This window comes from Neopelma chrysocephalum, unplaced genomic scaffold (genome assembly GCF_003984885.1).
Source record: "Neopelma chrysocephalum unplaced genomic scaffold, ASM398488v2 Primary Assembly neopelma1_105, whole genome shotgun sequence".
Lineage (NCBI taxonomy): Eukaryota > Metazoa > Chordata > Aves > Passeriformes > Pipridae > Neopelma > Neopelma chrysocephalum.
This window is the reverse complement of record NW_020897769.1, coordinates 538,272-559,104: the sequence shown is the minus strand read 5'-3', so window position 1 is coordinate 559,104 and position 20,833 is coordinate 538,272. Positions and strand designations below refer to the sequence as shown.

The following is a 20,833-nucleotide window of genomic DNA, read 5'->3' as shown; positions in this document are numbered from 1 at the left end:
AGAGGAATCCTTTGAACAAGGAGCCACAACAAACACAAAACTAATCCTGGTGGTGCAGAAGCTGTGCCAATGTGCTTTAGCTAATAGAGAGAACGAGGCTCTGGCAGCCTGGAAACAAGTGGTTTATTAAATGGGGCCATTTCTGCTCTGGGCAGCATTCATACCAAAATATTAATGAAGTGCAGCTTTGCAGTCATTCGTTGGCCTCTGAGCTTTCCATGCGCTGAGCAAAACCAACACCACGAAAGGGGAGAAGGACCTGCCTGGGTTTCACCTCACCTCTTCCTTCTGTGGGATCTTGGGAAAGGCCTTTTGTTCTCTTTGATGTCTCCTCCTCACCTCCGAGCTCTGTGCACAGTGCTCACCTGTGAACAAAGCCAGTGCCTGTTGCTGGAGCTGCGGCTGGTTTGGGGGCTCTGTGGGCAGGAAGGGGATCACAGCACTGGGATATATCCCTGACATGGCAGGAACCTGCTGGGCTGCCCCACCTGCACCCCATGCCCAGTGTAGGGGAGCGCAGGAAGCGGGACACAAGCGTTGAGTGGCTTTTTTCTTATTCAAACCTGAGTCATTCAATTTCTTTCCCCAGCGTTGAGTGGGCAAGGTGTAGCTGTAGGTACAGGTCAGTCTATGCTCAGGAGAGCTCCTCCTTCCCTCCTTCCCCCAGCTCTCTTCCTTGCTGCTGCCTGGCCTGACCCACTGCCTGGGGCCAGCCCTGGTGTCACCTACCCTCTGCCAGAGGGACTGTCCCCCAGCCCTGGAGCACAAGCTGTACCATGGGAGCTGTCTGCATCCTCCTGGGGAGGACAGGGATGGAGACCAAGCCCTGGGGACCCCTCTGTCCCTTTCTGCATCATTTCTGTTGGCAGATAAAAGCCTGAGCTTTTCTGCTAACAGACCACTGTCTCCACAATGGGAGAAGCACAAGGCCGGCCTGCCACACAACACAGACTTCAACAACTGCAAAAGGCTCTTGTTTCACCCTTTCCAGGGACACTTTACCTCTCCAGGCAGGGCCCTGCTCTGCCAGCACGGCGGCAGGGACAGCCTCCAGGCATGCTGCTGGTTGTGCCTGACTCGCTCCAAGGCCAAGGTGTCTGGGAAACTCTCGGGATTCAAGCAGTCAACAAGGTCATGGTCATTCACATTTTATTTCTTGCCTTCCACCATGATAATGTGGTACCCGAACTTCGTCTTGACGGGAGGGTCTGTGTACACGGGCTTGTCCATGCTGCTCACAGGCAGGGCAAACGCTGCCTCCTGGAATGGTCCCACCATGGAGCCTCTGCTCATCCAGCCCAGGTCCCCCTGCAGGAAGGAACCGCCGGGGTTAAGCTTTGAGACTCTCAGTGCAGGGAGGGTGGGCGACGTGGCCGTGGGACAGGACAGTTCTCTGTGCTGGCAGCGGTGACGAGCAGGGCCCGGGCTCCCGCAGGCGCTGCCCGGCCACACCGCCCTGCCCCGGGTGCGGCACCCACCCCTTGCCTGGCCTTGTCCTCGCTGTACTGCGCAGCCACCTCGCTGAAGCGCTGCCCGGACTTCAGCTTCTCCATGGCCTCCATGGCCCGGCCGTGCTTCTCGCACAGGATGTGCCGGACCTGGGAGGGGGAGCGGAGCGGGGTTGTGGCGAGCGGGACGAGCGCCCGGGTGCTGGGGAGGAGCGGGGAAACCACCCCCCCCCACCGCCCGGCCCCCGCGCTCACCTTCACGGCGCTGCCGCCTCCCTTCGGGCCCTGCGCTTTGCCCTCGCTGCTGCTGCCGCCGCCGCTGTCGCCGCCTGTGAACGGAGCGCCCTGAGACCGGCGCGGCCCCGGTCCCGCACCCCCCCCGTCCTGGTGTCGCCCCGGTCCCCCACCTGTCCCGTCCCGGTGTCGCCCCGGTCCCCCACCTGTCCCGGTGCCGCCCCGGCCCCCTCCCCGCGGCCCGTCCCGGTGCCGCCCCGGCTCCCTCACCCTTGCCGGCTTTGCCGCCCGCCTTCCCACCGCCTTTCCCTTTCGGCGCCATCTTGCCGCCATCAAGGTCCCCGCCCCTGCCCCGCCCCTCCGGCCCCGCCCCGCCGTCAGGGCCCCGGGTTGCTCCGGCCCCATGGCTGCCCGGGCCCCGGGCTGCCCGCGATCCCACAGCCTCTCCCGGCGCCGTCCCCAGCGCCCACCCCGGCATGTCCCCGGTGCTCACTCCGGGCTGCCCCCAGAGCCCAGGGTTGACCCCAGCGCCCATCTCACCTGCCCCCAGAACCCCAAATCCACCGCCACCACCCCGCCGTTCCCAGCACCCACCCCGGCGTGTCCCCCGTCCCCCAATGCCGGGGCTGTCCCTGGCACACTGAGCTGTCCCCTCACCCATCCCACCTGCCCCCTGGAATAAAAAAAGTCCATCCCCAGCCCCTCACACCATCCCCAGCCCCCGCCGTGGCCTGTCCCCGACACCCCACAGTGTCCCTGCGCCGCTGGGGACACACGAGTGCGTTGCAGACACCGCGGGAGGCCCCCGCGGGTGGGGCCGGTGTCCCCTCGGGAACACTCCCGAGGGGTGTTCATGGCGTTGCCCCCCCTCTCCCCACCCCGCACCCATCCCTGTCCCTCGGCAGCCCCAGGAAGCACAGGCACACACAGGCAGCAGGGAGCACTTTACCAAGCTGGCGAGATTAAAAGTACAACATTCCATAGTTGGCACCTTGGCGGCCCCCGCCCCGGGGCAGGGCTGTCCCGTCGGCCGGGCTCTTCCCGGGACCCCACTGCCTTCCCAGTGGGACAGCCGCAGCCAGAGGGAGCAGGGAGCGAGTGGCCAGGGACGAGCACTCGGCCAGGAAGAGCCCATTCCTCTGGCCACAAAAATGAGGATCTCCATCCCATGGCCATTTTCCATCCCACGGCCGATCTCCATCCAACAGCCTATCTCCATTCCATGGCCAATCTCTGTCCCACAGTCGACCCCTGGCCCAGCAGCCAAGATTCACCCTGGCCCATCCAGACATTTCTCCGCAGCAGCATCAGCCACTCCGGCTGCCAGCAGTGCTGGGGGTGTTGCAGGGGGGGTCCCTGCCCCGTGCTTGCCCCCAGCCCCCTTTGCCGGCTCCATCCCTGGTTTCCTGAGCAGTCATGTGCAAAATGTACCCGTCCCCAGAGCTTCCCAATCCCTGCTCCGGCCCCATCCCGTGTCAGAGCCGTGCCACCGGGCGGGGCCACAGGATGGGGGCAAAGTGTGGACATTCATTAGAGCTTTTTTTTTGTGGGCTTTTTTTTTTTTTTCCTGAGTTTCTCAGCCTGGATCTTAATTACAGGCTTAAATCTGCAGCCATGGGAGAGGGAAGGAAGTAATGGGCAAGTACTGGGAGGGAGGGGAGGGGAACCAACTGGAGCCCTTGTGTGGTCAGATCCAGGGTGGGGGTGAGGACAGGGAGGTGTTTGCCCAGGCTCTGCTCCCCGGGGGTCCGGAGCCTGGCCCCTTGGAGCAGCAGCTGAAGGGCTGCCATGGTGCCCCACTGCCACCCAGACCTACCACACCGTTCCCCCGGCACAGAAGGGCTGGAGTGTGCAGAAATAAAGCGGAAATTTCCCTAAACACCCCGTTTCCTTGTCAGCCGCAGCCTGGCCCTTCCTGTTGCTCCGGGCGCGTGGCCGTGCTCATACTTGGAGCTGGCTTTTCCTCCCCACCCTGCCCTGGTCCCGGTGGCTGTCCCTGCCCTGCTGCCCCTCACCACGGCCTCTGTCACTTGCAGCTGAAGCTCCCATGCTGGAGCCAGGCCAGGAAGAAGCAGCTGGGGGTGAGTGGGACAAATCCCATCCAGGGACGTGCAAACCCTCCTGTACACATGCCCTGGTGGTGTGTGTCCTGCTTGGCCTCGCTCGGCTCCCCAGCAGCTGGCAGGCAAGGGTGAGCAGTGGACAATCCTGGGGGAACCCGGGGATCACTGGGCAGGTGGTGAGCAGTGGGTAACCCTGAAGGGAACTCCAGGAGTCACTGGGGAGGTGGCTCAAGTGACAACCGCCTGGATTCAAGCCACCACCTTGGTAGCATCCCAGGATCTCCGGTAGCTGGGGCAGAAGGAGAAGCTGTTGCAGGGTCCATTAGGTTTAGGGTGGCAGAGCTGGGGATGAACTTCCTTCCCCTTTCCTTCCTGTGGTGCAAGGCCCCCCGCACTCCTGTCACCTGCAGTCAGCAGCCAGGTGCAGGACCCCCGGTGCAGGGAGCTGGTGGGGAGTGGGGCAACTGCTGGAACCTCTGTATGGTGCAGCCGGCGGGGCTGGTGGTGGGGGTGACCCCGGGGTTTGCTTTTGGACTGAGAGCTGAGGAGCTCCAAAATGCAGCATTTTGGGGGCTTTCGAGGGGTGGGGTTTTGGCTTGAGGTGGTGGCGCTGGCTGCAGACGCCGGGTGCCAGTTCCCCGTGTGGCAGGGAGGGTGCTTGGGGAGATGAGGGCGAACCTCCTGTGACTCTTCAAAAGCAACCGCAGATCCAGCTGAACCCCTGGCGTCTTTCCAAAGTGCATCTGTGTGTCCAGCCGAACTCAACCAGCGGATCTCTGCATGGGAAACTCAAGGTACAATGTCAAAGGGAAGAGAATCAAACATCACCACCACTGTGCATTAGAAAAGCTGTTTAAAGTACCACATGCCGAAGGGACCAAAGTCTCAAGCTGCTTTGCTGCAGGCACGGGGTGACGCCAGGGGCTGTGGTCCCACTCTGGTTCCTGGGTGGGCATCTTCAATCCCAGGAGCTGGCTCAACCAGGGCCAGTCCCAGCCACCGTGATGCCTCTTCCCTTCTGGGAAGGGCCCAGAGACATGGGGGCTTGGGCTCCAGCTGCTGCCTCTCTGCCAGCAGCTCTCCAAGTAAGAAACAGAAGCAGAACCCCCTGGCAGGACACAGAGGCCCCTGGCAGCCAGAACAGCCCCTCACAGCACTCCCTCCACAGCCATTGCCACCCCTCCAGCTGGAGGGGCCCCTGCGTGGTCAGGGCTGGCTTCTGGGGCTGTTTGCACTGTCCAGCTCGGGGGCGAACTCTGTGATGACCCTCCGGGCCAGTGGGTTTGTGGTCTTGAGCAGTTCAGCGGCAGATGGCCGGGTACCAGGGCTGGTTTTGCTGCTCTTCTTCTGAAGCAGGGCTTTAAAATCCTCGTTCCTGCTGGAAGACTTCCCGCTGCTGCCCGCTGCTGCTGGGGACTCACTGGTCGGGGAGCCTGAAGTCTTTACAGGTGAGTGGGAGGTGGGTCGGCTGCTGAAGGTATCACTGGGTTCTTTCCTGCCCAAGACCTTCCTCTTCGACCTAGGCACCAAAGGGACATGGGTGGGAGCAGCCCTGGACTGGGGTGAAGTCCCACAGCAAGGGGCACGGCGGTGCCCAGAGCTGGCTGTGCCTGCTTCACTGGGGCAAGGTGACAACGCAAGCCTGGCAGGTCATGCTCATGGCAGGACCAACCTGGACCCACCCCTGCTGGTGACCCAGCCTGGCCGTGCTGTGAAGCACTCAAGGCAGAACAATCTGGGCTGCCCCAAGTGTAAGCATCAGCCCCATCATGAAAACTTGAGGTGTTGTGGTGGGGAGACGCTGTGCCCGGTGCTGTGACTGTGGCAGGATGCAGTGGGTACAGGGCTGTGCCCCCCCAAGTGCCATGCACCAGCCTTACCTGTGGATCACCGTGAAGAGATCCTCTGTGGTGCGGGATGCCGTGAACACCTCATCATCCTCCTCCACAATGGACTCGGCTGTCTTGTCGCTGGCAAAGCTCTTCTCCTCTGTGCTGGCCTCTGCCGAGCTGCCTGTGGGGGGGGAGGAGGAGATGGCAGTGAGCCCCTTTGCAGCACGGAGGGACACCCCTGTCCCCAAGGTGATCCCACGATAGGGATGGGGACACCCTCACCTTGCTCCGAGGCAGGGTCGCTGGCTTGCACGGTGCCCACAGCCTTGGGGGACGGCGGATCCTCAGCATTGGGGTCGCAGCAGGTGGGGTCAGCGTCCAGTGTGATGATGGGGCTGGGGGTGGGTGGCAGGTCCCCCATGCTGGCTCCCAGCTGTGCCGGGGCTGGCATGAGCGGAAGGTACAGCACACTGGGCTTTTTGGGCACCGGTGGTGGCACCTTGGCCTTCCTCCGCTCCCTGTTGGCGGCACCGCTCCGCTCTGGCTGCAGCTCCTCCAGGCTGCCCTGCGAGAGCCGCCGGGGTCCTGACGGGGTCAGGGACAAGGGGGGCTCCCCCAGACCCCTCCTCAGCTCCCCTCTCCGCAGCACCACAAAGCCATCCTGTGGCAGCACCTTCTCCTTGGCAGCAGTGCCTGGTGGGGACATGGAGGACAGGGGACCCTCCTCCCGCAGAGCTGGGGGTTTGGGCAGGATGCATGGAGGGCGCTTGGCCAGAGGCGGCTTCTCTGCCACAGGCGGCTTCACCTTCCTCTCTGGCCCAGGGCAGGGCCCACGCACTGGCTCTTCCACATGCTCCGGGCCGTCGGCATTGTTCTCTGGCTCTGAGCGGCTGATGGAGCGGAGGCGGACAGACTGGAGGTCAGACTGTGTCACCACTGGCATGATGGGCATGATGGGACTGGTCTTCTGGGCCAGCTTGGTGCCAAAGGTGGAGTCGGAGTGGTGCCGGCTGACCTTCGTCTTCCCCTTCAGGGAGATCTTCAGCCCTGAGAGGTCGAGGTGGGCAGGTGGAGTCATGGGGAGGTCAAAGGACAGCCTGCCCTTGGGGCTCCTCTCCATGGGGGATATGGGGGGCAGTGAGGACTTCCTTTCAGGGACCAGTGGCCTCACCCGCACCTGGTGCGGGGAGTGCCCGAGGATGGCAGAGGTGGGGACGGTGGGGGTCGGGGTCTCTGACTGACTGGAGTACCCGCTGGACGGGGACATCAGTCCTGTGGGCCTGCCTGGAGAGGAGGTCTTGAGGTCTGCCTCGGCAGAGAGCTGGGAGGGTGTTGTGGCCCTGGAGACGGAAGGGGACACAAGGGACTCGGAGCTGCCCCGTGTCTTGGCGCACTCGATGGCCGTGGTCCCCGTGGTTGTGCTTGAGCTGGAGAGGGATCGGTAGGGATCACTGCCACCCTTCCAGTCTGCGAGATGCCACTGGTGGGGGGCAGCTGTGCTGTCGGGCTCCCTCCCCACACTCCCCTGAGGGTCAGCATGCACCAAACGGTGGCCCTGGAGCTCTGGTGGGATGCACAGGCTCTTGGGCCGCTGATCCTTGGGCAGCGCCGCACTGAGCCCCGTCTCATCGTCCTGCCCCTCTTTGATCAGGGAGACGCTGCGCGTGGGCGGCGAGGGCTTCTTCTTGGCCTTCTTCAGGGAGATGCTCTTGGAGCGCCGCCGCCGCTGGCCCTCGGGCTCCAGCCCCAGTGAGATGTTGTCAGTGCTGGTGCTGCCCTCGGAGCTGGCGCTGGGGTAGCCCAGGGTGTAGTTGGCGCTGCCCCGCCGGGTCTCAGCGTATGCGATGTCCATGGAGCAGAGGGACCCCGAGTCCGTGGGCACCGACAGTGACCGCTCGCGGAACCGGCACCCTGCCCGCTCCACCTCCAGCCGCGCCGGCCCTGCCGCCGGCGCCAGCTCCTCTCGGCTTCCCGGCAGGAAGTTCCCCTTGGCTTCTTGGATGCACCCAGAGGTGAGGGGGGATGCAGGCACTGGGCCGGAGAAGAAGCTGGGCCCGTTGCTGCCCATGCGTTCTTCCGTGGCGATGAAGAAGGAGGGGGTGGCAGCGGCGGGTGAGCCTGGGCCGGGCGATGGGATGGAGCTACCTGGTGAGGTGCAGGTGGGCCCCTTTCCCAGGCCGGCGGTGGGGCTGGAGGGGCTCCCGTAGCCCAGGGCGCTCCAGGGTGGGGAGAAAGGGGTGCCCTGCATCCCATTGCAGGTGCTGGCACAGGGGGTGGCCGCCCCGTCCATGGCAGCAGGTGGCTGGCAGCAGCGGGCCCCGAGGTCACTGAAGGTCTTCCTCAGTGGGGCTGAGAGGGGCTGGCGGGAGCTGATCTCCTGGGGTGCCGTCCCTCCGCTTGTGGCTTCAGGCACAAAGCTGCAGGAGAGGGACTCGGCGATGGGCACGTGTTTGCTGGATTTGGGGCCGTTGGCACTGCCTGCGAGGAGAGACACAGCCTGGTGAGTATTGTCCTGCCTCACTCTCAGGGTCACAATCCTGCACTGCATGCCAGGGGCCAGGACTGGTCCCGTGGCCATTCTCAGGGCTGCATCTCTGCCCAGGCATGACACATGTTTGGGCGGGCGGGGAGAAGGGGTTGTCACCTCGTTACCAGGTTCTCTCCTCCCATCTATATCAGCATGGCCATAACCCAGCAGGGCTAAACCTCGAGCTGGGATCTGTTATCTTGGATGTGCCATGGACAACACAGCAGCCATGGCAGGAGGCTCTACCCATGGGATCATCAGCCCCACAGCAACCAAAGTGCTGCCGCGGTGCCGCTCGATGGTGGGGACACAGACGGGGACCAAGAGGATCCAGGCATCGCCTGCTGGGACGGGGGGGGATGTGGTGGCTCACAGTGCCACACCATCACACCTGGGATGGGGAAGGAGATGGGGACCCTGCTCCAAGCACCCCCAGCAGACTGGGATGCTCAAGGCTGTGGTGGGCTGAGGTCTAACTGACTCCAAGGGAGGAGCCATGACAACCTGTTGATGGTCTGACTGCTGTCATAGGGAGAAACCTTCCTCCTACTTGGTGACAACTGCCTTGGAGCAGCTGGTGCCATGGTTCCCCCTGTCCCTAGTTGCTTCCAAGGAGAGGCTGGCTCTGATTTTTCTACACCTTCCATAGGGGACAGCAGGACAGAGCCCCTGAGCCATGGTGGCTGCTGTCCCCATGGGTCCAACGCCAGCCCAGGAGCACTGCAGGCTCCCTCAGCCACACACACCCTCAGCACTGGTGCGGCCAGCTCGCCAGCCCCAGCAAAGACCTGGGCAGGGGTGTGCCCCACAGCCCTGGCACCCTGTGAACAGGGTCTGCCCACACAAGGGAAGGTGGGTGCAGGGCCAGAGCTGCTGGAGCCAAGGCTGGGTGACTCCTGTCTCAGGATTCTGACTCGGGGTGAGGGGGCTGTCCCCAGTGCCATGCCAGCGGCTCTGCCCCCCCCGTCAGGGCAGCTCTGGGGGGGTGCCAGCCCTGCCTGGGTGCTGCCTGCGTGGTTCTTGCCGTCACCTTGGTCTCGCAGGGACAGGTTAGGGAATCCAATAATGGTCCGTCTACGCCGCAGGGTGGACTTTGGGTTCATCGCGGTCTCTGTGTTAAACAGGGAGTGACGAGCACTCGCGAGCCTAGCAAAGTGCTGCCCTGTAGCCAAAACAAACAGCGGTACACCGCGGTGCTGGGAGCCGCTGCCGGGGCGGGGGTTCCGCCCCCTCCATCACCCATGTCCCCTGCGTGTCCCCAGCCTGGGATGGTGACACAGGCTGGAGCGTGGGATGGCAGGAGGACGGTGTGAGCCATGTGGGGTGAGTGCGGGGGAGATGGAGGCACGGCAGGAGATGCTGCAGATGGAGGTGGGACGGATGGAGAGCTGCTGAGACTGGACCCTCGCTGCATGACAGGCACTGGTGAGGCTGGACCCCGCACCATGTGTGTGGACATGAAGCATGGAGAGGAAAGGGACCAGTGTGGCCCCAGCACAGCTCTTCATGATGGAGGGAAAGGGTGGACAGACACCTCTGCCCTTCAGAAGGGGCACCTCACCCAGCCACCAGCCCCAGAGTCTGACCTGGGGCAGAGCATGGCAGCTGTGTCTGCAAGGACCAGGCAGGACTGCACTGCTGGGAGCTGCAGCCCCAAGAGGACAAACAGACAGACAGACGGGTGACAAAGGTGAGACAGGCTGGGTGCATGGTGTGTGACAAGAGCCCAAGTGACAACGGACCTGGCTGGCTGGGCAGCACAGCAGGGATGTGAGACCTGCCAGAAGCATGGCCGGTGGACCAGATGCACAAAGTTGTGGATGGCATGAGAGATGGCTGGGAATGATGGGTGCCAGCATGGTCCTGCTGCCCCCTCTCTGCCCTGGTGCCCACCTGACTCACAGGGACACAGCTCGCAATCCCAGCCCCCTCCCACCACCCCATACCCCACCCCAGCAGGCTGCTGGGGCACATCTCTGCCCTCACCCTGCACCCCCCTGCTGTGCCACGGGGTGCTGCCCTACCCGAGACGTTAATGGGGACAATGTTGGTCTGGATGGAGCCAGGCTGGTGCCACTGCTTCTCCTCCACAGGGGGCAGGGGGAAGACCCTGGGCCAGGGGGGCTGCTTGTCCGGGCTGGTGGGGAGGCTCAGGGAGGCGTCAGGGGGGCGAGCGCTGAGGGGGGTGCTGCTGGTGCTCTCCTCTTCAGCAGTTCGCCGGCTCGGGGGCTGCAGGGGGAAAGGGAGGGAAAGGCACGTCAGCCACCAAAGGGACAAGGGTGGGACACAAATGGGGGCTTGCTGCCCACCCCCATGCCCCAGCACTCACCATAAGCACGAACTCAAGACGCTTGGCAGGTGGGGGTCGGGGTGACGGTTCAGGGGGGGTGTCGGGGTGACCAGCGGTGCGGAAGGTCTGCCCAGTGACCCTGCTCTCGGTGCACTGCTCCTCATACTCCTCTGCAAGAAAAACGGCAGCTGGGACCCTGCTCTGGCTGTCGGCTCCCGTGGCAGGGGGCACGCAAAGAGAGGGGTAACTGGCCCCTCTGGCTGTCCCCAGCCTGGCTGGCCATCCCTGCTCAGGACAGGCAGCTCAGGAGCTGGAGAAGGGAGATCCCAAGGAGGGTCTGGGGGGGGCTGAAGCAGCACAAAGATTCCAGCAGCTGGCCCCACTGCTCCCAGGGGCCTGCCAGGGGATGTGGTGGGTCCTGCTGGGAAGCAGAGCCCCACTGGGGACAGCCAGGAACTCAGTGTGTCCTCATCCTGTAATTGTTGAGCTAATTAATGCTGGTGGCTGTGGACTGGTGGAAAGCAGGGCTGCTCAGGCTGACTTAATGAGATTACAAGCTGGGGGATGGCCGGGCTGCTGATCTCATCGATGCCTGCGGAGCATCCGAGCAAGGGCCGCGTGACGGCCTGGGCCAGAGATTGGAAGAAAACAAAACCACTGGCCACGTTGATCCAGTTAGGCAGATTGGTGGCAGGTCCCTGAGGGCCTCGTGAGCAGAGCTGCGCTGTGGTGAGGCTTGTGGGTGACCCGGTGGCCCCAGTGGCCTCCGTAGCCCCAGCGGGTAGCCCTGGCCTCAGTTGCTTTGGCACTGGCAGTAGTGATTTGGGAGCAGAGAACAGTGAGGAGCTACTGGAGGCTGGGAACCCTCGGGTTCTGCAGCCTGGTGAGGTCCGAGGAGCGGCTCAGACACGTGCATGGGAGATAAGCTCACTGTTTCATGGCGATCATGCAGCCAGGGCAGCACCTATGCACCACCCTCACCCAGCCCGCCCTGGCCCCTCTCCCTGCTACCTTGCAGCAAGCTCTGGAGGTTGAGCTGGGCCTCCTGGTGCAGCTGCTCCATGCCCGGTGGGCGCCCGGCTGCCAGGAAGACGTTCACGGGCTGCTGCCATGGCAGCTTGGCAGGGGCGGCTTTCTTGCTCTCAAGGTCCAGGTTAGAAGTGGCTGCAGGTGGGAGAGAGCAGGGTCAGAGGCAGGCGGGTGGGCAGCTTCCCTGCAGGTGCTGCCACTGGATAACACCACACCGGCACAGCGCTCATCCCGCCCTACCTCTCCAGGAACACAGGGACTGGGATGTGGCTGTGTCCCACCCTGGCAGGCTGCTGCCTGCTGGGACCAGCCCCCATCACTGCCACTGTTTTGGGGGCTGGACACCGCCCCGTTGGACTGCCAAGAAGGGAGCCGGGTAAAATTGGGGAAGGAAGCCAGCCCTGCCACCCATGCCCAGCCGCACCCGGGCACAGGAAACACTGCACACTCTGGTGGAGCAACATCCCGGCTGCAGAGGAGCAGAAGTTGCAACTGAAAGGCGGGATCAAGGGGACCTATCGCTTCCACTGCCCTGGGATCAGGGAGCTCGGGGCTCACGTGCCCTGTCCCCATGTGGACACCCCCAAACCTCTCCACAGAACTAAAGCTCCATGGGACTGCTCAGACCCTCTGAAACACCCTTATGGGTGGAGAAGTTCCTGGGAGAAGGATCTGGGCTTGCTGGTGAGCTGGCCCAGTGGGGAGCTGAGCGCCGCTCCAGCAAACAGGCTTTGCCATGGGAACGCTGCAGCCCCGGCACTGCCACCCTGAGCGGATGTGGGTTTGCTACCCAGCACAGAGCCGAGGGAGTGCCACCACTGGCACACTGCCTCTGAGGACATCCACGCCCCGGCCAGGCACAGAGCGGGTCTCTGTGAGCTTTATGCAGGGATATGGATGGCCAGAGTCTCATCCCTGGGGATTTAGGGGTCATCCTGTGCTGCCTGGTCCCTGTCCCCATCTCCATCAAGTTGAGGCGCTCCAATTACCAGCATATGACCAACAGTTCCCCTCAGCCACCCCCAGCGTGGTGCTGTGGAATGCCCATCCCCAGGAACATGCTACTGCCCTGCTGCCAAACCCTGCTCCGTGCCAGACCCCAGCCAAGGCAGTACCAGCGATCCCACTCACCTGGGAAGGGGAACAGCCCTGAAACAGGGCCAGGACCCCCAGCACAAGCCACGTTCCCCTCTGCCTGTGGTGGTCGGGCTGCCATGCCCCCAGCTCACCTGCACTGCATCACAAGCATCCCCCCTGCTGTCCCTGGATGCCCTCCTGCCCACAGTGCCCTCCTGCCCCCAAATGCCCTTCTGGGCCCTCCTGGCCATGGTGCCATCCTACCCCTGGATGCCCTCCTGTCTACAGTACCCTCCTGCCCCTGGGTGCCCTCTTGCCCACCCTTCCCCCAGCTGATGGAACCCGCACGACACCCGGCACCCCGAAGCAAGGTGCCACGTCCCCAGCCTAGTTACTTTTATAATTTGTGTTTCCATAACGACGGGCCTTAACACCAGGTTTTTTTCCTTTTCTTTTTTTTCTTTCCTTCTTTCTCCTCTAAATAATTTGACTCGTTTCCATATCAACCAAGAGGTGTCGGGGCGCATGTGTGCATGTGTGTGCCGGGCACAAGGCATCTCCCCAAAAACCTGACCCACACGGCCGGGGGCAGGGACCACACCTTCACCTCTGAAGACCCCAGCCCCCTAACCTGCTGTCTTTGGCAAGGTTGGGGATCCACTGCTGCCCCCCCATTTCTGAGCTCACCCCAAGGGTGCACCCCACATCCTGGCTTGCTGCACCCCTCTGCCCGGCTGGCGCAGCCCCAGCCTTCGGCCTTGGCACAGCTGATGCTCCTCACCTTCTGCCCATATGCCTCCCACAGCCACCCCCACTACTCCTGCCACCCCCAGAGCATCCCGCCAGGACTCGGGTACATGCAAACACATCCCCCTGCTGCCCCCTCCACCTGCCCGAGCTCCCGCCGCCCTCCCCAGAGTACAGGAGCTCACCTCTGCACCTCGGCCCTGCTGCCGGGGTATCCCCGGACCCACCCCCGGGCGCCGACCACGTGGGCAAACCGCAGTGCCGAAACTGGGGGCCGCCCTGGGTGCGGCGGAAGCGTGGCAGCACCCAGAGAGGGGCCCAGCACCCTGCCCTGCAGCGAGGGCAGCCTCGGCCAGGCGAAGGGGGAACGGGCAGCAACAGGGGTTCCTGTCCCACAGAGCTTCCCCCTCTTTGCCAACACGCCCTAGTTTGGGACCGTGAGTGAGGCAGCGCAGCCCTGAGCTGGCACAGCCAGCGGTGCAGGCATTGCTGAGGCGAGGGCATCATGGGGTCCATCCCCCCAGCTGGGGAGGAGAAGAGGTGGGGGCAAGGATGGTTGAGCCAAGCATTCTCCTGGCACCCAGGTGCCCAAAACTTGCACCACAAGGGCAGCTCCATGCCAGAGTGAGTAGCACTCTGAGGCTTTGGCTTTGGCTCCCTGGGAGCAGCTGCTCTGAGAGTGTTTTGGGAGCAGCACTCAGAGCCCAGCACCACGCAGCAGCTCGGCGATGGGGATCGAGGAGCCAGCAGCCCTGATCCAGCAGCGCTGCCACCAGTGCTCCCAAGGGATGGGCAGTATTTGAGAGCAGCCTGGTGCAGGATCAGCACAAGGGCAGGTTTGGAGTGTCCGTGGAAGCCCATCTGCCACCCCCATGCACGGACATGGGACGCCTCAGCCAAGCAGGAGTGTCCAGTGGTAGGACACTGGTGGGAATGGTCCAGCTGAGCTGAGCCGATGCTCTGCCACACTCAGCGGTGGCAGGCTCAGAACACAAAATGCCTCTGAGGGGTCTCATCCCCATGGCAAATGCCTGTGGGAGGTGAATGGCATCCCAGGAGAGCAGAGCCAGAGAGACAGCTCCATCCCACCACCCCCAGCAGTCTTGACCTGAGTCTGCCCAGTCTCACTGCTGAGGGAAACTGAGGCACGGCTGGTACCGAGGTTCACCTTGCTCCCTGCTGGCACCAGCTCCCCCTCCTGACTAACCCCAGGGCTTGTGGAGAGGAGCAGGCAGCATCCCCTGCTCTGCCTGCAGATGGACATGGGCACAGACAGCATCCAGCTGGGATGTTCCCAGAGAGCCAGCACCATCAGCTGCAACAGATGCTGCAGCCTCAGAGTCCTGCTCAGCGTGAGCCAGTGTCCAGGCTTGGGGTGTCATGGCCATGGCAGGTACACAAGGACCAGGGTTGAATTCCAGGGGAGTTTGCTTCAAGGGAAGCTGAACTCCACCCTCTCCCGCAGGAAAAGTGTCCCTGCAGGACCCCCAGCCCCTCAGCACTTCCCGAGTCACCGCCGCTCCACACCAGCATCCCTACTCACCCACAGCCCAGGCATCCCGAATCCACAGGGAGATATTTGACAGAGCCATCGGAGCTGTTTCAATCCAGGCTGAAGCTCCCGTGAGACGGCGCCTCTCGCTCAAATCCACCACCAAACTTTTCCCTCTCAGGCTCGCTCCCCACGCACGGGAGATGCCGGGGACGCGGCTGGAGCTGCTCGGACCCTCTCTGCCAGCGCGGAGCTATGGCAGGAATGATGTAATGGCAGCAGCGGGCGATGCGCCATCAGCAGAGCAGCCATGGCAACGGATACGGGCACAGCGGCAGCCGCCGCCGGTCCGGAGCACCGAGCACGCCAGAGGGCGAGGGTGGTGAACTTGGGGGCCGAGTCTGATCCTGACAGCTCCTCAACCCACCGTCCGGAGCCGCTGTGCCACAGTGCCGGTACCCTGTACCGCCGGCTACAAGCAAGCGCCGCGACCCGCCGCCGGCACCAGACTGCTCACTGCCAACGCGTGCGGCTTGGTGACATTCCCGTGGTATGCAGCCAAACTCATGCTGCTCCACGGCGAGCGGAGAGGAAGGGAAAAGAGCAAACAGTGGGAGCTGGCAGCGGACGCAGAAACGCCTCCTGTCCCAAGCTCACCCCCCACTGAACCGGACCCGCCGGGCCAGCTCCCTGCGGGATGTGGAGTGGCATCCGTGTGCACGGTAGCTCCAGGGCCGGATGCCCACCCAGGTCTGAACGATGTCCCGAAGTGACACCCCACTGACACCCCCAGGCCTGGTGCCACAAGGCAGTAGCGCTCACCAGGCAAGCGCTCACACACACCGTGCTCAGGACGAGCCCTTGTTGGGACAGCCAACAGACTGTGCCCTGCCCAAATCCGACCCTTCCCAGGACACTGTCCCTCCATCACATCTCTGGTGGCACAGTTCCGAGCCCCTGGTGAGGCAGAGCCACCTGCACAGCTGTCTGACCCGCTGGTGGCTGAGCCCAGAAGGGCTGGAAGCCTTTCCGAGGTGCCCATGCCCAACCCCCCAGTGTGGCCATGCTGGGACCCTGGTGTTGCCCTGCTCAGCACGTCCATGTGCTCCCACAGAGGTGCCCAGCAGGACTGCAGGCACTGAGGAATGACACTGTCTTGACACACCAGATCTGCTGGAGGCTTTTGGCTCTTCCATGCTCCCCGTTTAACATAAAATCAGCTGATTTTTGTACTGATGGGAGATAAGGGTGCTGCAGAAGTTGCTGGCAGCAGAGGGGTGGGTTTGGCAGCGGTGGGGGTCCTTCAGCTCATGGGGAGAAGGTTGGATTATGTGAGAGGTTTCTATGAAAACCAATAGCAGCAAAACAGTCAATAACATCACTGTCCATCAGTAGGGCTCAGAGTTAACAGTGTGCTAGGACACTCTGCCCTGGGTACATTCGGTCCCAGCAGCACAAGATGGGCCCCGGTCAGGGACTTTTGGCAGGAGGGGAGGTGCATGTGCTGCAGGAAGATTTGGCTGATGAGGCTTGTCCAGGAGGAGCTTGGCGTGCCATCCACCTGTGCCGTGGGGATGGGAACTGCCCGCAGCCGCGCTGGCAGCAGGGCTTGGCCTGGGTCCGTGACTGGTCAAGGTGGACTCAGGCTGCTCCCTGCCAAGGTGCCGAGATCCACTGCTCCCGAGGGTGGAGCAGCAGCACTGGGGTGGGGGCTGGAGCTCCAGAGCCTGGCTGGACCCAGATCCCTGCACCAAGCCCTCCACCATGGGCAGCAAAACCAGCCCCTGGAGCTCTCTTCCAGTCCCGCCACACTTCCCTGGCAGCCTGGCATCCTCCTCATGCTGTGACCCTCACTCTCCCATGCTTCCCAGAAAAAAACCCAGGCACAAATCTTTCCTGAGAGCCTCAGGAAACCTGACAAGGCAACCTGTCAGCCCCAGCCAGTCCTGGCACCCCGGCATCACCGCATCACAGCCAAGGGCACTGCCAGCCCAGGCAGTGCTCACCACTGTGCCCGGTGTGCAGGCTGCCTGTGCCAGAGGCTGCTTCCAGAGGGGTGCTTCCAGGAAAGCGCCGCTTCCCCTGTGCCTGGCTGGTTTTACACTCTGCAGGACCGGGACAATGCGAGGAAGTCGCCTGAGAGGGGAATGTGGCCAGAGGCCCCGGGACAAAGGGGCCCGAGACCTGAAATCAGCCACAGCACGAGAGATAGCAGTGACAGAATTGAGGGTCCTGGGTGGCTGTGATGCTTGTGTTGACCCACAGTCCTCACTCCTGCTGCCACCAGCACGTGGGAGCTGCCAGGAGGGCACAGTGCCACAGAGGTAGGCAGGATCTGTCCCCACAGGACTGAGGAGTGGTCAGTGGGACATGGCGGGCTAGGAGTCTCCATCTTTCTCTTGCTTTGTCAGAGCAAAGACACCCCACCAGGCTGTGTGGGGAACGGCAGAAGGATTTAAAAGGGACAGGGACATACCCCAGGTCAGGCTGGGGAAGGCGGGACAAGACTGATACTGCTGGGCAGCACTGACCCTGCAGCTATTGCATGGCCTCCAGAGGATCCGTGCCCAGCAGCTGCCCCCAGCCCCGGGTCCTGCCCTGCAGAGCGAGCAGTGCCTGCCGACCCCACCGCCCCACTGCCCGCCCCAGCTCTGCCCTGCCGCCCACCTTACCTGCCCGGTGCCAGGGTGCCAGGAGCCACTCCACCTTGGCCATGGCTGCGGGCGCCAGGGGAGGCTGCTCCCTCCGGCCGCCCGGGAGCTCCTGCCTCAAAACCAGTCCGAGAGCACTGAGCTTCCCCTGCATCCCCGCCGCCCCAGCTCCGGCGGGGAAAGGAAGCGACCAGGAACTGGTTGTTTGAGTCAGCGCCACAACCCATTGTCCCGGCCCCGGCCCCTCTTCCTTCCCCGGGGAGGGATGGCAGAGGGACCGTGGCTCTGCACAGCCCGTCACCGTCACAGAGACTAAACATCTCCAGCCGTGGCTGCAGCAGCAACCGGCACCATCCAAAAGAGGTGGTGGGTCCCTGGGGGGGACACAGTGCACGGGGGCTTGTCCTCCTGACAGAGCACAGTCGTTCCTACATGGAGCAGCCGCGAGCATCCTCACCTGGAAACCAGCACCCGGAGCCTGATGCTGCCCCCTGGCCCGGCTGAGCCACTGCCCCCCAGCCTCCCAGTCCTTACAGCTGACAAAAACAGGGGCCCTTCTGAATCCAACTGGCTTTGCCCTGGGAGCTGCCAGAGCTCCCAGAGCTCCCTCTCACTTCGGCGCCTTCCAAAGCCTGGAGCAAAGGCTCCTCGGGGACCACTTTCCCGGTGCCCCAGGGCTGTGTAAAGCTGAGCTGGCTTCTCCCAGAGGATGGAGGCCCCTGGGAGCCAGGGCTGTGGCAGATCCAGGAATGCAGCCCCAAGCCCTGGCTTCCTGCAGGAAGAGGCTTTGGAGCCACAGGATCAGCACGTGGAGCACGTGCCTTGCCAGGGGCTGGTGCCACCCATCCTGTGCCAGGCACCCAGCGATGCCGCAGACCGAAATGTCGGGATGGGTGACAGATGGCAGATACCAGCAGAGCTCATTTTCCACTGGCAAACCAGGCACATGGCTATGATGGATGGGGGGACAAGGAGACCTGCCCCCATGGCCATGGCTTCTTTGGGACCCCATCCCACAGATGTAGCACCAGTAAAGACAGAGGCAGTAACTGGAGAGCTGCCTCCCAGCCCACCAGCCCATGAGGCAGAGACCCAAAATCTCATCACAGTAGTGTCAGCAGCCCACGAGCATGCTGCCTGCTCCAAAAGGCCCCTCCAAACACTACTGTGCACACAAGCCAGTGGCTGTGGCTCGGCCCACTTGGTTCCTCTGGCACATGAGGAAAGGGTGCAGGTGGCTGTGAGCCCCCACCAGTGCCACAGGAGCTACAGAGATGAGTACTGGCCAAGAGGGCAGAGCAAGGGGTCACTTGCAACAGACTGATCCAGCCATTCCCGGCCTCACAGGCCATGAGGAAGTCTGGATTCTGGATCCCCAACGCAGAGTAAGACCCCTCTGCACAGTGTCCTGTGCACGGGGCAGAAGGATGACCTTGCCTGAGGTTAGACAAGGTGCATCCCAGTACGGTGGGTCCTGGCCCTGCTCTCCTGCTGGCACATCCCACCCCACCAGCGACCCAGACCCACCACAGGGCTGCTCCTTATGGAGCCTCAGTTCCCTCCCCTTGGCAGATAAGCTCCAGCCTGGACCTGCCACCGCCTCTCTGCAAAGAAGTCTGCATGCAGCTGCTCAGGAATGCCCCAGCCACTGAGGTCCCAGAAGCCCCAGGAGCGCACAAGTATTTGCCCCAGCTTTACATAAGACAAGTTTCAAGCTACCCAGTGCCAAATCCCATTCCTCCCTGCTTCCAACAGCCAGGCACAGGTCTCCCCAGAGAGGCCAGGCACGAGAGGGAGACCTGCTGGAGATCTCCAGGGTGACCTGTGCCTGAGGACAGAGATGAACCAGCTCAGGTGCAGGGGCTGGTCCCCGCAACCCCCCTTGGGCCCTTCCCACAGCTCCAAGAATTCCTTTGATGATAATGAAGTGTGATTAGCTCCAGTGTGATTAGCTCCAGTCCCCCTCGGAGCCACAGCGGCACTGGGTGGGAGGGATAGGCAGGGAGCAGGCCAGCATCCCGTGGTCCAGGCACCACATCCCTCATTCCTCACAGCTCAGCATCCCTCACCCCTCCAACCCACGGCTCAGCATCCCTCCTGATCCCCTCCTGTGCAACCCGCAGCTCTTGTGCCCCGTTTCAGAGCTTCGCACCCACCGCTACAACAGCGGTTGCAAAATTAGACAGCGTCAGGCTGTGCTGCCACCCCCTCTGCCCGCTGATTATTAAGCTGTGACAGTCACTTGCGCTGTGACAACCAGTCCCCATTTTCCTGCAGTTTCCAAGCAATCTTCCTGAGGTCTCTCCCAGGACTGGCAGCTCCCTGTCTCTGCCCATTCCACTGTGTCCTGCTCCCAAGCCAGCAGGCAGGGAAAGGGCAGCAGGAGCTGGAGCCAGCAGGGCCCGGCACGCTGCACTCCAGGGCTCCAGGACTCTGACGGGCCTGGCGCCAGGAGCCAGGGCAGACCCCAGCTCCTGGCTCTTCTGGCATTCCCAGGAGCTGGGCTGGGAGGAGAGCTGGAGAGTGTCTGGGAAGGGTTGCTGAACTGCCTGGGCCAGCTAGGTGGGGACAAAGGAGTGACCGGACAGGTCCTGCTTGTCTGACCCGGCTTCCTCAGAGGGCACCTGCCCTCACTGCCCGCTCCCAGCTCCGAGCAAACCCTCTGCACCCTCTGCTCCCCCCAGAACATACTCCCTGTGGAGCTGAAAGGCTGTCCGCCTCCCCAAGATCGTTTGTGGTATGAGAACCCCCAGACACCCACTACCTCTGCGATGCGTGGGAGAAGGGAGCTGGGGTGCGGGGGCTACACAGGCACCAGGCTCGCTGCCTGAGAGGGGGCAGCTCCGGGGACAGCAAGTGCAGGAGCTCCCCGTTGCCAGGGCTGGCACCCCATGCCCTGGGGCTGGATGCCCGTGCCCAGGGCTGGCTCCCCATTGCCTGGGGGGAGCCTCCACACCTTGGGGCTGGTTCCCCACCGCTCAGAGCTGGCTCCCCGCTGCCTAGGGATGGCTCCCCCTCGTTATAGCCGGTTCCCCACTGCTTGGGGCCGGGTCCCCGCAACCCGCAGCTGGCTCCTCGGGGAGCACCTGTCCCACACGCCGGGGGACCGCGGCGGTGCCCCACCGCCAGCCCCCATCCCACGCGGTTCCCGCCGGGAGGCCAAGCCTCGGCCGGGGTGACCTCTGCCCGTGTCCTCCAAGCGACCCACCGGGGAACGCGGGAGCGGGGGAGCCGAGGGGTGCCGAGCCCCAGCCCGAGCCAAGCCTGAGCCGCCCCCTCCCCTCCGCCGCGGTCCGCGGGTCGCGGGGCTCATGGTGGGGGGGGCGGCGGGGGGGCGCGGGTCCGGTCCCGCCCCGCCCGCGCCGCCGGTACCTGTTGCCGAGCGCATCCTGCCCCGCCGCTGGCTGCGCGGCCCCTTCCGCTGCGCGTTGCCCATCCTCCGC

The 20,833-nt window shown here is 63.5% G+C and overlaps 2 protein-coding genes across 6 annotated transcripts; both read right to left on the bottom strand.

The window, feature by feature from the left end:
- Nucleotides 1-1,132: 1,132 nt before the first annotated feature.
- Nucleotides 1,133-2,064, bottom strand: PIN4 (peptidylprolyl cis/trans isomerase, NIMA-interacting 4). Its single transcript, XM_027696143.1, has 4 exons — nucleotides 1,953-2,064; nucleotides 1,704-1,777; nucleotides 1,479-1,598; nucleotides 1,133-1,308 (listed from the first exon to the last, which is right to left on the bottom strand). The coding sequence occupies exons 1-4, from the start codon at nucleotides 2,002-2,004 to the stop codon at nucleotides 1,150-1,152; spliced, it is 405 nt and encodes a 134-aa protein (XP_027551944.1). The 5' UTR covers nucleotides 2,005-2,064; the 3' UTR covers nucleotides 1,133-1,149.
- Nucleotides 2,065-2,608: 544 nt separating this feature from the next.
- On the bottom strand, nucleotides 2,609-20,827 carry NHSL2 (NHS like 2). 5 transcript variants are annotated; one of them, XM_027696165.1, is made up of 8 exons: nucleotides 20,763-20,827; nucleotides 11,406-11,558; nucleotides 10,434-10,564; nucleotides 10,129-10,333; nucleotides 9,135-9,266; nucleotides 5,860-8,055; nucleotides 5,626-5,758; nucleotides 2,609-5,264 (listed from the first exon to the last, which is right to left on the bottom strand). In XM_027696165.1, exons 1-8 carry the CDS (start codon nucleotides 20,824-20,826, stop codon nucleotides 4,952-4,954), a joined length of 3,327 nt encoding a protein of 1,108 aa, XP_027551966.1. In that variant the 5' UTR covers nucleotide 20,827; the 3' UTR covers nucleotides 2,609-4,951. The 5 variants fall into 5 exon arrangements, with proteins under 5 accessions (XP_027551966.1, XP_027551964.1, XP_027551967.1 ...); XM_027696163.1 differs by lacking the exon at nucleotides 20,763-20,827 and adding an exon at nucleotides 17,412-18,114; XM_027696166.1 differs by lacking the exon at nucleotides 20,763-20,827 and adding an exon at nucleotides 14,791-15,120.
- Between the last annotated feature and the right edge of the window lie 6 nt (nucleotides 20,828-20,833).

What these genes read in the sequence shown, in the direction of transcription:
- NHSL2 (XM_027696163.1), bottom strand. Translation starts at nt 17,841, where the DNA reads ATGCTCGCGGCTGCTCCATGTAGGAACGACTGTGCTCTGTCAGGAGGA. An exon ending in GGCACCCTGGCACCGGGCAG is followed by an intron (nt 11,559 to 17,411) that starts GTAAGGTGGGCG and finishes TCCCACCTGCAG; the next exon opens with CCACTTCTAACCTGGACCTT. An exon ending in CCTCCAGAGCTTGCTGCAAG is followed by an intron (nt 10,565 to 11,405) that starts GTAGCAGGGAGA and finishes TTTTTCTTGCAG; the next exon opens with AGGAGTATGAGGAGCAGTGC.
- PIN4 (XM_027696143.1), bottom strand. Translation starts at nt 2,004, where the DNA reads ATGGCGCCGAAAGGGAAAGGCGGTGGGAAGGCGGGCGGCAAAGCCGGC. An exon ending in GAGGCGGCAGCGCCGTGAAG is followed by an intron (nt 1,599 to 1,703) that starts GTGAGCGCGGGG and finishes TCCCCCTCCCAG; the next exon opens with GTCCGGCACATCCTGTGCGA. An exon ending in AGGACAAGGCCAGGCAAGGG is followed by an intron (nt 1,309 to 1,478) that starts GTGGGTGCCGCA and finishes TCCTTCCTGCAG; the next exon opens with GGGGACCTGGGCTGGATGAG.